This window comes from Oncorhynchus clarkii, chromosome 10 (genome assembly GCF_045791955.1).
Source record: "Oncorhynchus clarkii lewisi isolate Uvic-CL-2024 chromosome 10, UVic_Ocla_1.0, whole genome shotgun sequence".
NCBI classification, from domain to species: domain Eukaryota; kingdom Metazoa; phylum Chordata; class Actinopteri; order Salmoniformes; family Salmonidae; genus Oncorhynchus; species Oncorhynchus clarkii.
Genome location: NC_092156.1, coordinates 25,456,211 through 25,474,833, shown reverse-complemented (window position 1 = coordinate 25,474,833; position 18,623 = coordinate 25,456,211). Strand labels below are relative to the sequence as shown.

General features: G+C 43.2%; 1 protein-coding gene across 1 annotated transcript; it reads right to left on the bottom strand.

Moving 5' to 3' along the window:
* Positions 1 to 589: 589 nt before the first annotated feature.
* Positions 590 to 16,693, bottom strand: LOC139418173 (protein yippee-like 1). The gene is made up of 5 exons (XM_071167427.1): positions 16,539 to 16,693; positions 6,993 to 7,272; positions 4,612 to 4,655; positions 4,365 to 4,473; positions 590 to 3,816 (listed from the first exon to the last, which is right to left on the bottom strand). The coding sequence occupies exons 2-5, from the start codon at positions 7,098 to 7,100 to the stop codon at positions 3,727 to 3,729; spliced, it is 351 nt and encodes a 116-aa protein (XP_071023528.1). The 5' UTR covers positions 7,101 to 7,272; positions 16,539 to 16,693; the 3' UTR covers positions 590 to 3,726.
* Positions 16,694 to 18,623: the final 1,930 nt, after the last annotated feature.

Genomic DNA, 18,623 nt, shown 5'->3' with positions numbered 1-18,623 from the left:
TGGGTCTCCCGGTCACGGCCGGCTGCGACAGAGCCTGGACTCAAACCCAGAATATCTAGTGGCACAGCAAGCACTGCGATGCAGTGTCTTAGACCACCGTGCCACTCGGGAGGCCCACTGTTTTTATTTTTTTTTATTTTTTAACAAATTAATAAAAAATGAACAGCTGAAATGTTTTTAGTTAATAGGTATTCAACCCCTTTGTTATTTTTATTTTATGTGCTTAACAAGTCACATAAGTTGCATGGACTCACTCTTTGTGCAATAATAGTCTTTACCATGATTTTTGAATGACTACCTCATCTCTGTACCCCACACATACAATTATAGTTGAGCACTGAATTTCAAAGACAGATTCAACCACAAAGACCAGGGAAGTGTTCCAATGCCTCGCAAAGGGCACCTATTGTTAGGTGGGTAAAAGAAAAAAAGCAGACATTGAATATCCCTTTGAGCTTGGTGAAGTTATTAATTACGCTTTGGATGGTGTATCAATAAACCCCTTCACTACAAAGATACCGGCATCCTTCCTAACTAAGTTGCCGGAGAGGAAGGAAACAGCTCTGGGATTTCACCATGAGGCAAATGGTGACTTTAAAACAGTTACAGAGTTTAATGGCTGTGAGGATGCATCAACAACATTGTAGTTACTCCACAATACTAACCTAAATGGCAGAGTGAAAAGAAGTTTGCGTGTACAGAAATATTCCAAAACATGCATCCTGTTTGCAATAAGGCACTAAAGTAAAACTGCAAAAAATGTGGCAAAGAAAGGAACTTTATGTTCTGAATACAAAGCCTTATGTTTGTGTCAAATCCAACAAGACATCACTGAATATCACTTCATATTTTCAAGCATGGTGGTGGCTGCATCATGTTATTGGTATGCCTGTCATCAGCAAGGATTAAGATGTTTTTTTGTTTAAAAATAAACAGAAAAGAGCTAAACACAGGTAAAATCCTAGAGGAAAACCTTCTTCAGTCTGCTTTCCAACAGACACTGGAAGACAAATTCACCTTTCAGCAGGACAGTAACCTAAAACACATATACTGTATATACTGGAGTTGCTTACCAAGACGACATTGAATGTACCTGAGTGGCCTAGTTACAGTTTTGACTTAAATCGGCTTGGAAATCTATGGCAAAACTTGAAAATGGCTGTTGAGCAATTATCAACAAACAACTTGACAGACCAGAATTTTAAAAAGAATAATGCGCAAATATTGTAGAATCCAGGTGTTTTAGAGACTTAGAGACTCTTAAAGACTTACCCCAAAAAACTCTTGGCTGTAATCGCTGCCAAAGGTGATTCTAACATGTATTAACTCACTTATGTAAATTAGATCTTTCTGTATTTCATTTTCAATAAATGTGCAAACATTTCTAAAAACATGTTTTCAATTTATCATGATGGGGTAGTGTGTGTGTGTGTGTGTGTGTGTGAGAATATGGGTAAGAAAGAAATATTGAATTCATTGAGTCCAGGTTCAACAAAATGTGTAATAAGTCAAGGGGTATGAATACTTTCTGAAGGCACTGTATGTACAATACAATGACCCTGGTTGCCAGATCTGTTTCTGTTTTAGCCAGCTCATTTGTGGTTTTTATTTATTTTATTTAACTAGGCAAGTCAGTTAAGAACTAATTCTTATTTACAATGACGGCCTACCAGGGGCCGAATGACAGATTTTTACCTTGTCAGCTCGGGGGATTTTATCCAGCAACCATTCAGCTACTGGCCCCATGCTTTAACCACTAGGCTACCTGTGGGTGTTGTCATCTCAAAAGCCAAAGGGGTTGGCTAAAGTACAAGACTAGCAACCAGGCGAGTATAAAACATACTTTGGCCTCTGTTTCAGATCGATCAAATGAGAATCTTTATTGAGTCTCCCATACTGTATATTGCCATCAATTTTCCTTCCTTTGCAAAATACTTTTTTTTCTTTTTTTCTCTCTCTCCAAATAGTAAAAAAGTAGGAAATCTAACTGTCCAAGGGGCCCCAAGACAGACAGCAGAGCATAGACTAAAATAATCATCAATTGAATAAATAAAACATTGAATATGGCTATTTACATGGTGTAATACTGTTTATCATTACATAATAATGCACATGTTCATAGTGAATATACAGGTATTAACATTGTAATTGTCGCAACCAAACAATGCATTATCTCACAGAGAAAGGCCAAGGTTCGACAGTGGCTCTCGGCCAATCACAATCTTTCATTCGGCAACTTCCTGATACTAGCAATCAATCGCAAGGTCCATTGTTTGGTCAACTTATTGTTGATGGGAGTCTTTGGTTGTTGTGCTGGGATGTGTGACACCCTCTGATTGGGTATTCTGTGGCTTTCGATTGGTTCTCCTGTTCCAGACTGTAGAAAGTCAATTTTAAATGTTGTAATTCTCAAATCGTATAAAATCAACAACAAAACAAAGCAAGGAGGCAGTGGAGGATGCAGACCCAGGTAAACAGAGAACCACCAGTTCACAACCATCAGTCTCTGTGAGGTGCGTGTTAGAAGTTGCAGCTCTAGGATCAGCTTTCCCTCTCTATATCCTAACCTTAACCTCTGGGGGGATGGGGGGTGACACAACACTGACTTCAGATCAGCGTCTAGGAAAGTGGCACTTCACATGCCTAATTCCCTCATCAGTTTGCACCACCTTCATGTCTGCATTGCTTTGAGACTGAAAAGATCTACGGGTGCTACATTTTTAACCCCGGTCTCTTTACCCAGTTGACATGTAAACCTTGTGCAATCTGGGTTCCTCTCACACACTGCCATTACTAAAACATTCACAGAGGGTGGTAATAGCACACTCAGATCGGCAAAGGGATGACAACTTGAATGACACCTCCTTTTTAAGATTGCTACCATTGGAAGTGAGGGGGGAACCAACAAAGCTACTACCTTTTAACAAGGGGGGAAAAGGGGATTGTCCCCAAACAATATCAAATAAATTAACAAATATATCCATAGCTTAAACATATGCTCGAATAAAAAAACTAACAGCAAAGATTTTTTTTTCAGATGAACAATCAAGAAGCAGTATTAGATTTATGACAATCTGTTTCAAACTCAATCCCGAACGATAAGGTGCTGATTTGGTTGAAAGGAGTTTTGGACGATTTCAGGCTTCAAGAAGTCTGGTGATTCTGGTTGGTTGGTGTCTTCCATGAGTCTGCCCATCATAGAGATCCTATACAATGATTCTAATTCCTAATTCAATGGAGTCCATTGAAACATAGTAACCAAAAAATGCATTCATGTGGAAGGATCCATGTAGGGTAGTGAGGGTGATTGCAGGTAAAAAACGGAATGTGGAACAGAATTTCACCTCATTGTAGGGTTAGTGGGTCTTGGGGGGTTGGATGGGTCCATTCTTGTCTGTCCATTACCATGGTCATTGTTCATCTCATTCATCCCCCAGAGAGACCATAACCTATGACCTATAACCCTTAACCTGTGGGCTCCTGTCCACCCTGAGGCCTGGAAAAGCTTCAGCATGCAGAGTGAATACAAACACACGTCTCTGTGCAACTGTGTGTGTGTGTTTGTGCATATCTGTATATGCTTTAGACTGGTAAACACACATGCACGCACACTCGCGCACACACACCATTACACCTGTGTATTGTGGGAGTACATGAGCTGTGTCTCAGGTGAATAGGGCCATGTGGATGAGCTAGCAGTATACCTTAGGGGTTAGGTAAGCCCCCTCAGTCCCAGCCATTGTCCTTGATCATGTGGGCCAGCTCGATAATGAACTTCCCCTCCTTGTACTTCTGACTGCTCTCAAAGGCATGCTCCTGCAGAGAGAAAGAGAGACACACTGGAGCATTGTCGTGAATGTGAACAGTGTGATTTTCTATCTGGGGTAATCTCCCTTTCTTGTTATTTTATACGTAATCCTAATCAAATACGTAGTGTGCATGTTTGTGTGTGTCACGTAGTGTGTTTGTGTGTGTGACGTAGTGTGTTTGTGTGTGTGACGTAGAGTGCTTGTATGTGCGTATGCATGGGTGAGAGTGTGTGTGTTTGTGTGCTTATCATCCCCCTGTTGATGGGTGTACTAGGTCGGCAGCAGCATTTTTGGCCCCTTGACAGTGCTGGAGCATTAGGCCTCGTGGAGGATATTAATAACATCACACAGATGGCAACACCATAAAACACTACAAGGCCACGTACCACCCGGGTCTCTCTCACTGACCTCCACACACCCACATAGTAACCCCACAAAGCGAAGCCAGGGACACCAGCAATGTGGAGCATTTGTTTATCATGTCTATAGATGTGTTATACACCTGCATGTCTAGAGATCTGTTTGTGGGGGATTCCTATGTAATTAGCTACTTACGTATTTCCAGCCCAGCGTGGTCTTACAGTTTTCACAGTAGATATCAGCCACCGCGTGAAGCCCTGTCAACAGAACCCTCTCTTCTGCTGGTCCACACCCCACGTTCACCCTGAGACGGAGAGCAAGAGGAGTGTGATAAATGGAGAGAAAGGTGAAGAAAATAAAATGTAAAAAATAGAGAGGGGTGGCAAAGTGATAAAATGGGGGTTTGATTTGGAGAATAATAAAAATAGGCTCAGGTACTTACACTGAGTTGAAGAGGTAAGCTCGACCTTGACTTCCTTGGAAGGACTGGATGAGAGACAAAGAGAGAGGGAGAACAGGATGAGAAAAGTCACAATCCTATCACGGGAGTAGACATTAATGGTCTGTTGTTTTTTTCCACCTGTTTTCCACAGCGATGCTAGCATCAAGGCAGACACATGGCATCACTCACGTTCCTAAAACAAAGGTATCCCATTCTCTATCCCATTAAAAACATCTCAATGATATGCTAACATGGTATTGTTTTTCAACTTATATGGTATGTACCGTACATACCTACCTACACCGTACCTACCTAGCCACTTATATGGTATGTACCGTACATACCTACCTAGCCACTTATATGGTATGTACCGTACATACCTACCTAGCCACTTATATGGTATGTACCGTACATACCTACCTAGCCACTTATATGGTATGTACCGTACATACCTACCTAGCCACTTATATGGTATGTACCGTACATACCTACCTAGCCACTTATATGGTATGTACCGTACATACCTTTAACCTATATCAATTCAAGCTTTTAACGACAACGTATTTTCAACAACGACAAAGGAGTTCACAGGAGACACATAATACAAGCCTTTTGATAGGCCGAGTCAGAGTTCTGCCCTACCATATGGCCATAGAAAAAACAGCCCTGAGGGAGAAGGCTTTACGATTGGCTGCTTTTGCCAAGCTGGTAGTGTGTGTCGCAATGTGACATGTGTGTAGCTCCGTAGCCACCAGGAGCCTGGGTGGATCTGTGTGGTGTGTATGGTGGGGGGATGGATCTCTGTGGTGTAGTGTGGGGGATGGATCTCTGTGGTGTAGTGTGGGGGATGGATCTCTGTGGTGTAGTGTGGGGGATGGATCTTTGTGGTGTGTATGGTGGGGGGATGGATCTCTGTGGTGTAGTGTGGGGGATGGATCTCTGTGGTGTAGTGTGGGGGGTGGATCTCTGGTGTGTAGTGTGGGGGATGGATCTCTGTGGTGTGTATGGTGGGGGGATGGATCTCTGTGGTGTAGTGTGGGGGATGGATCTCTGTGGTGTAGTGTGGGGGGTGGATCTCTGGTGTGTAGTGTGGGGGATGGATCTCTGTGGTGTGTATGGTGGGGGGATGGATCTCTGTGGTGTAGTGTGGGGGATGGAGCTATATGGTATGGGGTGGTCCTATGTAGCTCAGTTGCTAGAGCATGGAGCTTTGCAACGGCAGGATAGTGGGTTTGATTCCCAGGCCAGGACCACCCATAAAATGTACGTACGCATGACTGTAAGTCGCTTTGGATTTGACAGCGCTGATGTGGTACTGTGGCGTGTGGTGTAGTGTCATGTATGGGGTGGTGTGGAGCTGTGTTGTATGTGTGGTGTTTGGTGTGGAGCTGTGTTGTGGCTATGTTCCATGCCATCTAATATATTGTAGATAAACATGAAGCCCCTATGGTTTAACACACACACACATGCACACATTTTCTCCTACAAACTCTCCTTTCTTTTTCTCACTCTCTCTCTCTCTCTGGCTTTCTCACACAAACACACATTACACACAAAATCATCCACCCACACACACATGCAATCATTGCCCTCTTTATTTTACTTTGACATAAAAACATGCTGCTTCCATGGAAACTGTGTGTTTGCAGAGTGAACACAGTCAATCTGCTTTGATGTGCTGCTGGCTTACACTAAAAGCCCACTAGTGTCTATGAAAAGCTGTGTGTGTCTGTGTATTAGGGAGCTTTGTGGCCTGGACTCTCCATCCATCCGGGGATATTACCCATGATGCTCTAGTCTAGAGAGTTCCAGGAGGTGACAGTAATATGATGACCTCTCTCGCCCCTCTCTTTTATGGTTTGATCTGGCTCTCATTTCCTTCGTTATTTCTCTCTTGCAGTTGCACACAAAGCTAAATGGATTAAGGGCTTTTCCTTGATCCTGACATGTGTTAAGTAATTCAGGGCCGTTACTGTGTTAATGACCACAACAACTGGTGGAATAAAGTGAACCCGGGTCAACCTGGTGGAACACGATGAATGTCCAATGTTATCGTAAGCAAATGAGCAAATGGAAGCAATTGCGTTGAGACAGAATCTAGTCTCGGTCAAATGCAACCGCACACACACACACACACACACACACACACACACACACACACACACACACACACACACACACACACACACACACACACACACACACACTAAGGCCCTGCAGTAGATGCTAGGAAGTGCGCCAGCATAAGGATTTACAGCTGTTAAAATATGGGGTTTAACTACAACTGCAGAGCTCCTCTGCTATGCAGCTTCATACACATGACATAGCTGCCCTGTTCACAAATGTACTTCAACTTTTTTGTCCTTGTCGAAAAAGCCTACCTTGGAGATGAGCTCGTCATGGTTGGCCAGGTGAGCTCGACAGTGGATGCAGCTGTAGGTACGGTGGCAGTTGGGCAGGTAGGCCTGGAAGGTCTTGGAGCGTGTCATGATGACAGTTGCCTGGGAGACAGCGGCGGTTTCAGGGGCGACGGCGTTGCTGTTGCTGGGCGAAGTATGGGGGCGGTGCAGGAAGGGGCTGCCGGCCCAGGACGGCTCGCAGGGGAAGCACCGTAACACACAGGTGAGGGCCGTGGTGGGGCGCGGGGTGGGAGGCACACACCTGGGGAGGGACACTTTAATATGGATCCACGATAACAGATCATGTTTATCGTCAAGGCACAGAAATATTTTGCGTTGAGAATGCCAAATATGAATATTACACACGTGCATAAACGCACACAGACACAATGATCCAGACCTACACTCTACGGAGTGGGAAAATCATTTTGAAAAACGCCAGTTCATTGACCCAATCTTTCCAACAAGTCTTACTTGAGGCTCTCTCTTATTAAAGCATGGTGGAAAGTGTTTGTGAATTATTACCCAATTCAATACAATGCTCTCCATCAGGAGTGTGTAGCTAAATGTATGTGTGTGGTCTATAGATTATGGCAACCAAACACCCACAAAGAGGAGCTGAGGGAAGGAAAGGTGTGTAGGACAGGATGTGTATGCAGTAGTGGCGAAGAGGAGCTGAGGGAAGGAAAGGTGTGTAGGACAGGATGTGTATGCAGTAGTGGCGAAGAGGAGCTGAGGGAAGGAAAGGTGTGTAGGACAGGATGTGTATACAGTAGTGGCGGAGCTAGTAAAATGCTACTTCTACCGGCCTCAGTGGCCTGCTACTGTTCCAGCACCAAAATGGTCAACATTGATGTACATTATCGTGTTTTTTTAAATATTTTTGTATGTACTTTATGTACTCACAACATCGTTTTTCTTAGAATACTTTTACATTGCACTTTTTAATAGCTCTGGAATGATATCCACCTGTACAATGTTAGCAGTGGCTTTGAATTCTAAAACAGGCCTAATTAAAACATAACCTGCTATACACACGTCATATGTGAACCTTTCTGCATTTTGAGTGTTCTATATCTTGAAAACATAATTTCTGACATTAAAAACATTTTGGGACTGTATCATCAGTGGACTAATGAAACAAATACCAAAATATAGTTTTGGAGTGGTCAACGTCGATATACCAAGCACATTGAGAGAAGGAACTGTCAGTGAAGCAAAAAGAACATGATAAGAAGAGATCTTTACCTTGCTAATTGAATGAGAGGAAAGATTTGTTGAGCTAATCAAACATATGGCAGAGTGGTTAGCCTCGCTCGCGTACACACACACACACCCACACACACACAGGCGATTGATTAGATGCTGTGATCAGAGGGTTGTGACATCAGCACCACAAAGGCTAAAGTGGCAAAGCCAGTGCTGAAGAGATAACAGACAAGCAGAAATGGAGGAAGGGTACACTACTGCTGTACTGTACCCACTTATCACACCCTTTGTCACAACCACTGATCGCCTGCTTTGACACACAACGTGATAAAAAGGTAGTCTGATTCATAGCATTCCAACTACCCTTGACAAATAAAAACATGCCATGCTTTTTCATAGGTCTACATTTCACCTGGTCTGACTGCAAGACAACAGCAAGAAGGAAGCAGACAGACTCGTAATTCAGACTCATGTAAGGTTTCCAATTTGTAACATTTTTGGGATGACTCTTTGGATGATTCCATCCTGTGAAGAAGGGCTACCACATTTCCCCCACTGGCCACATAAACAATGGCCGTGCCCTTATTTTGTCCTTTACAGGGGCCCTATACTGTTAGTGCGCACTAGCCATACAGAGGGAGTCCAGAATGCTCACTCCTGTATCCCTACTCAGCAGTTCGCGCTAGGTAAGCGGCTCATGCCATGTAAGCCTGCTGTAAAGCCTGCTGACTAAGGACCTAGGGCCTGGCACAATATGTAGGGGGCACCCACCACCCTCTGAGAGAAGAATGGAAGTGCTGAGCTATCTCTCTCTCTCTGGGCAAGGGTCACCGCCATGGTGGCAGTCAAAGTGACAACAGCCATGACACTAAGGTCCACTGTTACCTCTGAGCTGACACTATGTGAGTGTGTCTTTGTGTGTGTGTGTGTGTACCATTCCAAATGGCCAATCAATCAGTCAAGCGCAATCTCAAATGATTAAAGGCGCTAGCTGTATCAGTCGAGCCTGTTCAAATAAACACACATCGCCTTTTGACGGAATCAAGCTTGGGATTACAAACGTTAATTTACTGTGACCACCATTGATATGAAAAAGGAACTGTGCCCATAGATACCTAATGTCTAATCATTGCCATCCTGCCCATTCAGAAGCCCCAATCAATAACTTCTAGCTTAGTCTAACCATGTCAGCCCGAGAAGAGAAAAATGACACCCATCTCCACACAAAAAGAGGTTGGCTGGGCTGTATTAGCCATACATTGTCAGCTTTGTCTGTGGGCAACAACTGCAGCACCTCACACACTGCACGTGTTTGTGTGTGTGCGTGCGTGTGTGTGTATGCGGTGTGGGCAGGCATCACTAGCTATTCTCTACCCTAACAAGCACAAATGACAGACTCCATCCTTAATGTCTTCCCTCTGGGCAAAACCAATGAAAACAAAAGCAAGCCTCTACACTGTTCATTAACGGAGCCTCGATAACAGGTCTACCTTCACCCCAGCAAAGCGGTTAAAAATAAACGCACATATCAAAAGATGAAAGACTGAAACAACAGCCAGACAGCAAAGATAAGAGATGACAAGCTATCATGGTGAGGTCATTTCAAATAGGCCTAAAAACTAACCCAGCAACCATTTAAATAGTCTGGAAATGACTGCCTGGCTACCAATGAGCCCCAGTCATCCAACCATCCCATGTAAGATCTGAATTCATCTACTATAGGCCCTATGTAGCGACACCTCACCCCCCACTGCCCTCACCCACACCGTCTGGCCAGGTAGGACACCTCCTTCTCCCAATCCACATCTAAAACCTACATTCAACACAGGACGGCGACTCCGACCAATATTCACAAGTCACTGAAGGAGACACCTCTCCATGGGGAAGGAAATTCTCCATTGTCCTTCATGATTTCAGATCACCCAGGAACACCCCCAGCGGAGAAGGGCCCTCTCCCTCTTCATCCCCCCTTTTCAAATTGAGATTACAGACTGCAACCAAATCGCCGCCATTGAATAACAAAGGAACTAGCCTTGGTGGAGGTTGCATCAAATGGTCCTCTGTCAATGGCAGGGCCCTTCACGTTTGCACAACAAAAGAGATGTTGCAGACTGTAGGATCTGGAGGACACCAAGGAACCAGAATGCTATAGTGAGAAGGAAGAGAATGAACCTTACCAAAAACATGCTTATTATTTTGAAGGAGTGAGACTGTTGAAACAGCACCATTCATCTGAGATATAATGATCTGACATCTGTCGCAGCTTTTTGGCACATGTTGTCATTAGCTAACTGATGAAGAGTAATCAGATAAGGTTACATTTGTTAGTGTTTGTGAGGTTTTGCTCAGCCAACTAGCTAAAACAACACAAGCACGTGCCCTGGGAACGGAGATGAGGCTGGCATGGCAAGAGTGACGGTCATTAGAAAACACAGGGGTCGGAAAAGAGAATGAAAGGGTGTGAGAGAGATCATCTAAAAAAAGGCAGGCAAAACGAGGACAGAGATGGAGAGAGAAACGAGGACAGAGATGGAGAGAGAAACGAGGACAGAGATGGAGAGAGAAACGAGGACAGAGATGGAGAGAGAAACGAGGACAGAGATGGAGAGAGAAACGAGGACAGAGATGGAGAGAGAAACGAGGACAGAGATGGAGAGAGAAATGGTGACAAGTACAAGAGAGCAGCAGGAAGAGAAAGAGAATAAGAAAACCAGAGAGATAAATAAATAAATAAAGAGAATGAAAGACAACAGTAGGTTGAGAGAGAGATAGAGACATTATAAAATATGATAAATAAATAAAAGGAGAGAGAGTGAGAGAACCAGGTCAGTGGCAGCAGTAGTACTGGTGTTAGGGACATTATGTTCTGATTTTACCAGCCTCTGTGATGGCGATTGAATGACAAAGTGAGCTACCGTACTAACCTCAGTCTAGCCATACGCAGCCATTCGTATGCAGACTGACTGAGAGAAAGCCTCCTACTCAGAAGGCCCTGGGGCTCACAACAACACTCCCACACAGCTATATCTCTGTTGCACTGCTTCATGTATTGGCACAGACTTCATGACAAACGCTAGGATTTTGTGCTTACAATTATTTAAAAGGCTGAAAAGGCATTTTTTTGACATGGTACAGAGCCAAGGAAAAGGTGACAAACATTGAGCGCTTAACAATATCAAGGGATGCATCTTCTATGATGTGTTCCATAGGTAGCTTCATACCTATTAAGTGGTTGATTTATTTATTTATTTGCCAGTTAGGTTGCTATTTCATCATAATGACCTTAAGTCAGATGACAATGAAAAGTCCAAAGGAACAGAGATGTTACTGTGGGTAAAGAACCCATTCACCCCTCTGCCAACTTAGTTGAGTTGATTTAGAGTAGAGAGAAATAAAGAGAATGAAAGACTGCAGTAGGATGAGGGAAAGATAGAGACATGATAAAATGATAAATAAATAAAGGAGAGAGTTGGAGAAGCAGGTCAGTGGCAGCAGTAGTACTGGTGTCAGGTGCTTGTGAGTGTGACAGTATACAGCTACATGGCCAGACTAGGCTGCTGCTGTATGTAGGCCAGCCACTCCATCACCAGACTGCACATACGGCTCCCAGTAACTCGGCACTGCTAGGCTACCACTGCTAGGCTACCACTACTAGGCTACCACTACTAGGCTACCTATCATTCAGTAGCAGAGCAGCAGACCCACAGGGGGCAAAGCAAAGCACAGGGTCTGGCCAAACAGACAGTCAGGGGGCGGGGCCACTGAAGGATGGCTGGCCGATGATGTCGGCGGAGGATGGATACACACACACACATTGACATGCATGTAGGTCTACATTGGCCTGCACACATTTTGACATGCACAATACACACACACATTGATAGAAATACACATAGAAACACACACCATGCACAAGCACACACACTCATCACATACGCTGCAGCTACTGTTTATAATCTATCCCAGGGGTAGGCAACCCTGATCCTGGAGTGCCACAGGCACTTCCTATTTTTAATTTAACCGACCTGAAAAGACCAGGTGTGTTGAATTTAGGCAATCACTGAACTGATCAATTAGCTCAGTTGGTCAGGTGTGGTGCCTAGTTAGAACAAAATCCTGTAGTACCTGGGCCCTTCCAGGAACAGGGTTCCTACTCCTGATCTATCCTGTTACCTATTCACTTTAACCCACTTTAACACCTGCTCATCAAACTACTCATTCCAAAATCATGGGCATTAATATGGAGTTGGTTCCCCTTTGCTGCTATAACAGCAGCCTCTTCTGGGAAGGCTTTCCACTAGATGTTGGAACATTACTGCAGGGACTTGCTTCCATTCAGCCACAAGAGCATTAGGGCACTGATGTTAGGTGATTAGGCCTGGCTCGTAGTCGGCGTTCCAATTCATCCCAAAGGTGTTTGATGAGGTTGAAGTCAGGGCAATGTCAGTCAATGCCAGTCAAGTTCTTCCACGCCGATCTCGACAAACCATTTCTGTACGGACCTCGATTATTGCACTGGGGATTTATCATGCTGAAACAGGAAAGGGCCTTCACTAAACTGATGCCACAAAGTTGGAAGCACAGAATCCTAGAATGTAATTGTATGCTGTAGCGTTAAGATTTCCCTTCACTGGAACTAAGGGGCCTAGCCCGAACCATGAAAAACAGCCCCAGACCATTATTCCTCCTACACCAAACTTTACAGTTGGCACTATGCATTGGAGTAGGCAGCGTTCTCCTGGCATCTGCCAACACCAGATTCGTCCGTCGGATTGCCAGATGGTGAAGCCCGATTCATCACTCCAGAGAACGTGTTTCCACTGCTCCAGTCCAATTGTGGCGAGCTTTACACCACTCCAGCCAAAGCTTGCCATTGTGCTTGTGTGCGGCTGCTAGGCCATGGAAACCCATTTCACAAAGCTCCCGACGAACAGTTATTGTGCTGACTTGACGTTCCTTCCAGAGGCAGTTTGGAACTCAATAGTGAGTATTGCAACCGAGGACAGAGGATTTTTACACTTTACGCGCTTTAGCACTCGGCATTCCCATTCTGTGAGCTTATGAGGCTCCCGAGTGGCGCAGCGGTCTAAGGCACTGCATCTCACTGCTAGAGGCGTCACTACAGACCCTGGTTTGATCCTGGGCTGTATCACAACCAGCCATGATCGGGAGTCCCATAGGGCGGCGCACAATTGGCCCAGCGTCGTCCGGGTTAGGGGAGGGTTTGGCCGTCATTGTTAAATAAGAATTTGTTCTTAAATGACTTGCCTAGTTAAATAAAGGTTAAATAAAAATGTATTATAAAATACCACTTCGCGGCTGAGCCATTGTTGCTCCTAGACGTTTCCACTTCACAATAACAGCACTTAGAGTTGACAGGGGCAGCTTTAACATTGCAGAAATTTGACACACTGACTTGTTGTAAAGGTGGCATCCTATGATGGTGCCAATTTGAAAGTCACTGAGCTCTTCAGTACGGGCCCTTCTACTGCTGATGTTTGTCTATGGAGATTGCATGGCGGTGTGCTAGATTTTCTACAGTACCTACCTCAATTACCTTGTAGCCCTGTACATTGACTCAGTATTAGTACACTGTGTATATAGCCAAGTTATCATTAACCATTGTGTATTTATTACTTTGTTCTATTATTTTTCTCTCTGCGTTGTTAGGAAGGGCCTGTAAGTAAGCATTTCACTGTTAGTCTACACCTGTTGTTTACGGAGCATGTGACAAATAACATTTGATATGGTTCCCAGTTGATATGTGGTGGTAGTCTATTATTACCACAGATTTTCATGTCAATCAGATCATGTTCAAAACGTAGACATGGAATGTACCACATCCTTCACAACACAGGACAAACTCCTGAATGTGTGGAGGGGGTGTAGAACTTTCTGCTAATGTCCCAGCTGGTGTGAATGACTGGCAGGAAATAGGTGTGACCAGCTGGATAGAACGTGTAAACATCCCCGCCATGCTCTCTCCCTCCATTTATTAGCATCGGGTGAATGAAAGGGCCAATGCAGACAGCTGGTCTCTGAATTGATTCACTGCCATATGAGGACCCAGCAGTGTCTTTTGAATAGCACTCTTTCTACACACGTAAGATGCTATGAAGCGGTGAAGAAGATACACACTAATATCATATCCAGTTGGGGTCTATTGACTTGTACAGTGTTCTGTTGCATATGTGATGCGCATTAGGGTATGTATACTATACCGGCATTACCTCACACAATCCTACCAAGATGAAAAGTATGGAGTAAACACTGACTGAATATACAACACTGTAGGCTGTTCAGGGGAAATAGAAGTTGAATTGTAAGATTCTTGACTATGAGTATCACCAGCTTGACTGTATTATACCTGTCCTGTATGCTCTGATTTTTTTAGTCTCTGTTGTGGCGATTGAATGGCAAAGTGAGCTACCGTACTAACCTCAGTCTAGCCATACGCAGCCATTCGTATGCAGACTGACTGAGAGAAAGTCAGAAGGCTCTGGGGCTCACAACAACACTCCCACACAGCTATATCTCTGTTGCACTGCTTCATGTCCTGGCACTGACTTCATGACAAACGCTAGGATTTTGTGCTTACAATTATTTAAAAGGCTGTTTTTGTCATAGTACTGAGTGGCTAAGAAAGAGGTGACAAACATTGAGCGCTTGACAATATCAAGTGATTCATCTGCTGTGTTCCATAGGTAGCTTCATTTGAGTGGTTTTAAAACTACATATTAAGTGGTTGATTTATTAATTTGCCAGTTAAGGTTATGACTAAATTAGGAACCTAAGCAGTAGCAGTGGATGGGTAAAAATCAACGGGGAAGCCATGCACCCTACTTGTAGAGAAACACCAATGCCATCCTCCTCTCTTTCATGTCTATCACGCTATCACAGTACACACTTTTATTTTTTGTTATCTTAGGCTACGTGGCTAAAATGCTTGCTCGCTAGCCTAACTTCCATTCACGGGCAACATTAGCTAGCTAACATTAGCCTTCTACATCTAGCTACATTTTGAACGTCCATCCTCTCAGGCCAGGGGCAAAACAATGTATGAATTAATGGTTGGATCAGAATCGTCGTTATAATCATTGACCAGTACGGAGAATTAAGTAAAACCACAATTCCAAATCCCTATCTACATCCATAGCTAATTTAGGAAAGGGACAATTTTAGCTAGCTAGACACCGGAGACCAATAACACAATGAGATGCAACAATTCAAGTTGTTTCTGTTAATGACATATGCTCTCAAAGCGATTTGATAGGATAGAGCCAAATCCAAGCCGGCTTCCTTTGACACTTTTTTTTCTGCCAGGACCATTCAGTTGTGCTCGCTCAGTTTAGCTCAATGCTGATTGGAAATACTGTTCTATTTTTGGGGTCAATGGAGGCCAAATGCTCCCTGGCTTCGCTATGGCAGGCAAAAATGTAATATTCGTTTGGACCAGATATCAGATAGATGGCCTACACGTAAGAGAGACAGAGGGGCGCTGTTGATAATGAAATGTCGAAATGAACAGAGATGTTACAGTGGGTAAAAATAGCTACCCATTCCCTCTCTGCCAACTTGGTCAAGCTGATTTAGAGTAAATTAGATCTATGAGACTAATCAAGGCGAACCAGCTGTCATCTGTTTATGTGGCCCACCATAAAACTGGATTCACTATTTTGGTATGGTTTTGTAGGAATGGAGAAAAACGATAGAGCCCTCACTCACTAGGCTATGAGGTCACTGAAAATCAATAGGAAAGATTGACATTGTATTGTCGAACCTTTGACAATGACATCGATGTTACAATGTTACAACCATAGAATTAGGAATTATAATACAACCACTAAACGATGGTAATATTTTGAATAGCTGTTAAAACAACCAATTTAAGCCTGTCAATTATATTAATATGGCAGAAGTAATGAAAACTGATTTTCAACATTGGACAAAACTGTCAACAAAAACAAGTCAGAGCCAATTTAATTTCATAACGCATTCCTTTTTGCAACTTCCACTTCCATCGCGCGTCTTAGGGTAGACGACAGTGAAGCGGTGGTGCAGAATACGCCACTGCCAACTTTGTGTAATCTAAACCAGCGCATCCAGTGCCACTGCGGACATTCGACATCAATTCCACTCGCATCATAAACTACACCCGCAGGTTATACACCAAGCATGGTCGGTCAGAAATGTTATTGTGTAATTGCTGTAAAATAGTTATAATCATGTCTCAGGCCCCGTTATGAACTTTCGGACAAGATGCTATCCGTTTTAAACCTACCTGTACAGTTGTGCAATAACAATAAGCATAGACTCTACCTTTGGATAGAGAAAATTCAATCGTCGCCTCTTGTCCTTTGCAGATCACAACTTTGTGTTGCAAATCCTGCTCATTCCGTTAAAGGGTTTTCTTCTACGCGTTGACTTCAAGCCTCGATAAACAGAGGATGTTAATCGGATACTGACTGTAGAGCGCACGGTTTAAATTGAGCAAAGACAGTACCCCGTCTAGGGCAGACTGACATTCAAGGGAACCAATCAATGTAACATTACAGCATAGCAACATTGTTCCCATTGGCTACAGATGGTAATGCGGATGACCAATCGTTGCGCGGTGAGCATCAAGTGCCTACTTTCATTTACACCCGCAACATTAGGTGCCTACTGTACGTTGCGCAGTAGTGAACCACATGCGTGGCGATCATAGACAGAAGTTCTTTGCACACTTTGCGCCTCAGTAAGTAACGTTAAGCATACCAATTTACCAAACAACATGGACAAATTTCAATATTGTCCATAATTACAGTCATGGTAGAAAAGCAAATAGGTCTACATACATTATGCTACTCGCTGTATATTATCTATATATATTTATATCTATATATAGTCACTTTACCCCTACCTACGTGTATAAATTACCTCGACTGACCTGTATCCCCGTACATTGCCTTGGTACAGACATCCCCTGTATATAGTCTCGTAATTGTTATTTTATCGTGTTTATTTAGTAAATATTTTCTTAATTCTATTTCATGAACTGCTTGTTGGTTAAGGACTTGTAAGTAAGAATTTCACGGTCAGGTCTACACTTGTTGTATTTGGCGCATTGATTAGAGCAAACCTTGTACCTGCAGAACCATATATTAATGTTAAGCATTATAATAAAAGCTGGAAGTATGCATGACCATGCCATACATACAGCACTGAAGGACACAATTAAGGAAAGATCAAATATACATAAGAAGCATTGGAAATGACAGCGTTATTTAAACTTTTGCAGGGGAAATAATTACTTTCTGTTAGTTGGCCATGTAGAATTCTCACATCACACTCGAGAACTTGGTTAACTGCGACATCTAGTGGGTAATGCTGTGCCATATCTGATAATTCGGTGGCTAGGGTTCCAGTAGCCCAAAATAAGCCTCATCATGGCTAGAAAGGATCCAGCTTCTGTCAAATGTGCGTGTTTAGCTAACCCCAACCCCTTTCCCAATTATATTATCCTAATACGTAAATTATTCTAATCTATGAAATGTCAAATATGACGTTAATTCGACAAAAGCCGCACCCTTTCTAGCCATGACCAAGTTCCATGGCAGAAATCAGCTAGAGGGTTCGGAACAGTGACCACTTTATATGCATACCAATATTCCGTTATTATTCGGATACTCAATTATTGTGTTTTTGAGTTGACAAACATACCCCGTTTACAATAACTTCAAAAATGTTGTATCCCGGTTATGAGAAACCCGATAAAATGCCTGGAATATGCTGATCTAAAGACGGGATACTGTGGCATGTAAGCAAACATCTTATCATGTTTACTGTTGTTTTTTCGGTCTGCGCAGGCTCAGTTTCGCATATCATTGTGGTTGTGTGATGTTTTCATCTGATTGTCAAACAAATCACTTAAAAAAGTAGGCTACCTGCGCAGTTCGATCCACAACAATAATAATTAGTTTACTACTGGCTACGTTCACCCCTAATTTAGACAAATTTATGCTTATCATTTCCGACAATTGGTAGGCCATACTATAATATCCGACATTTGGTAGGCCATACTATAATTTCCGACATTTGGTAGGCCATACTATAATATCCGACATTTGGTAGGCTATACTATAATATCCGACATTTGGTAGGCCATACTATAATATCCGACATTTGGTAGGCCATACTATAATATCCGACATTTGGTAGGCCATTTGTTTGTCAACTATAGTTTGATACATGCAGCTTCTCTTATTTCATAACCTCTTGCTCCAGAAGACTAAATAAAGTAGTGCTCACTAGAATACTAGAATACTGTCACTAGAATATTGATCAAATGCATTAGTAATCTAGTTGACCCCGGTAAAGTTGTCTGTTTCGTTTAGGGACTGGGAGAAAACGCAATAACTCCAA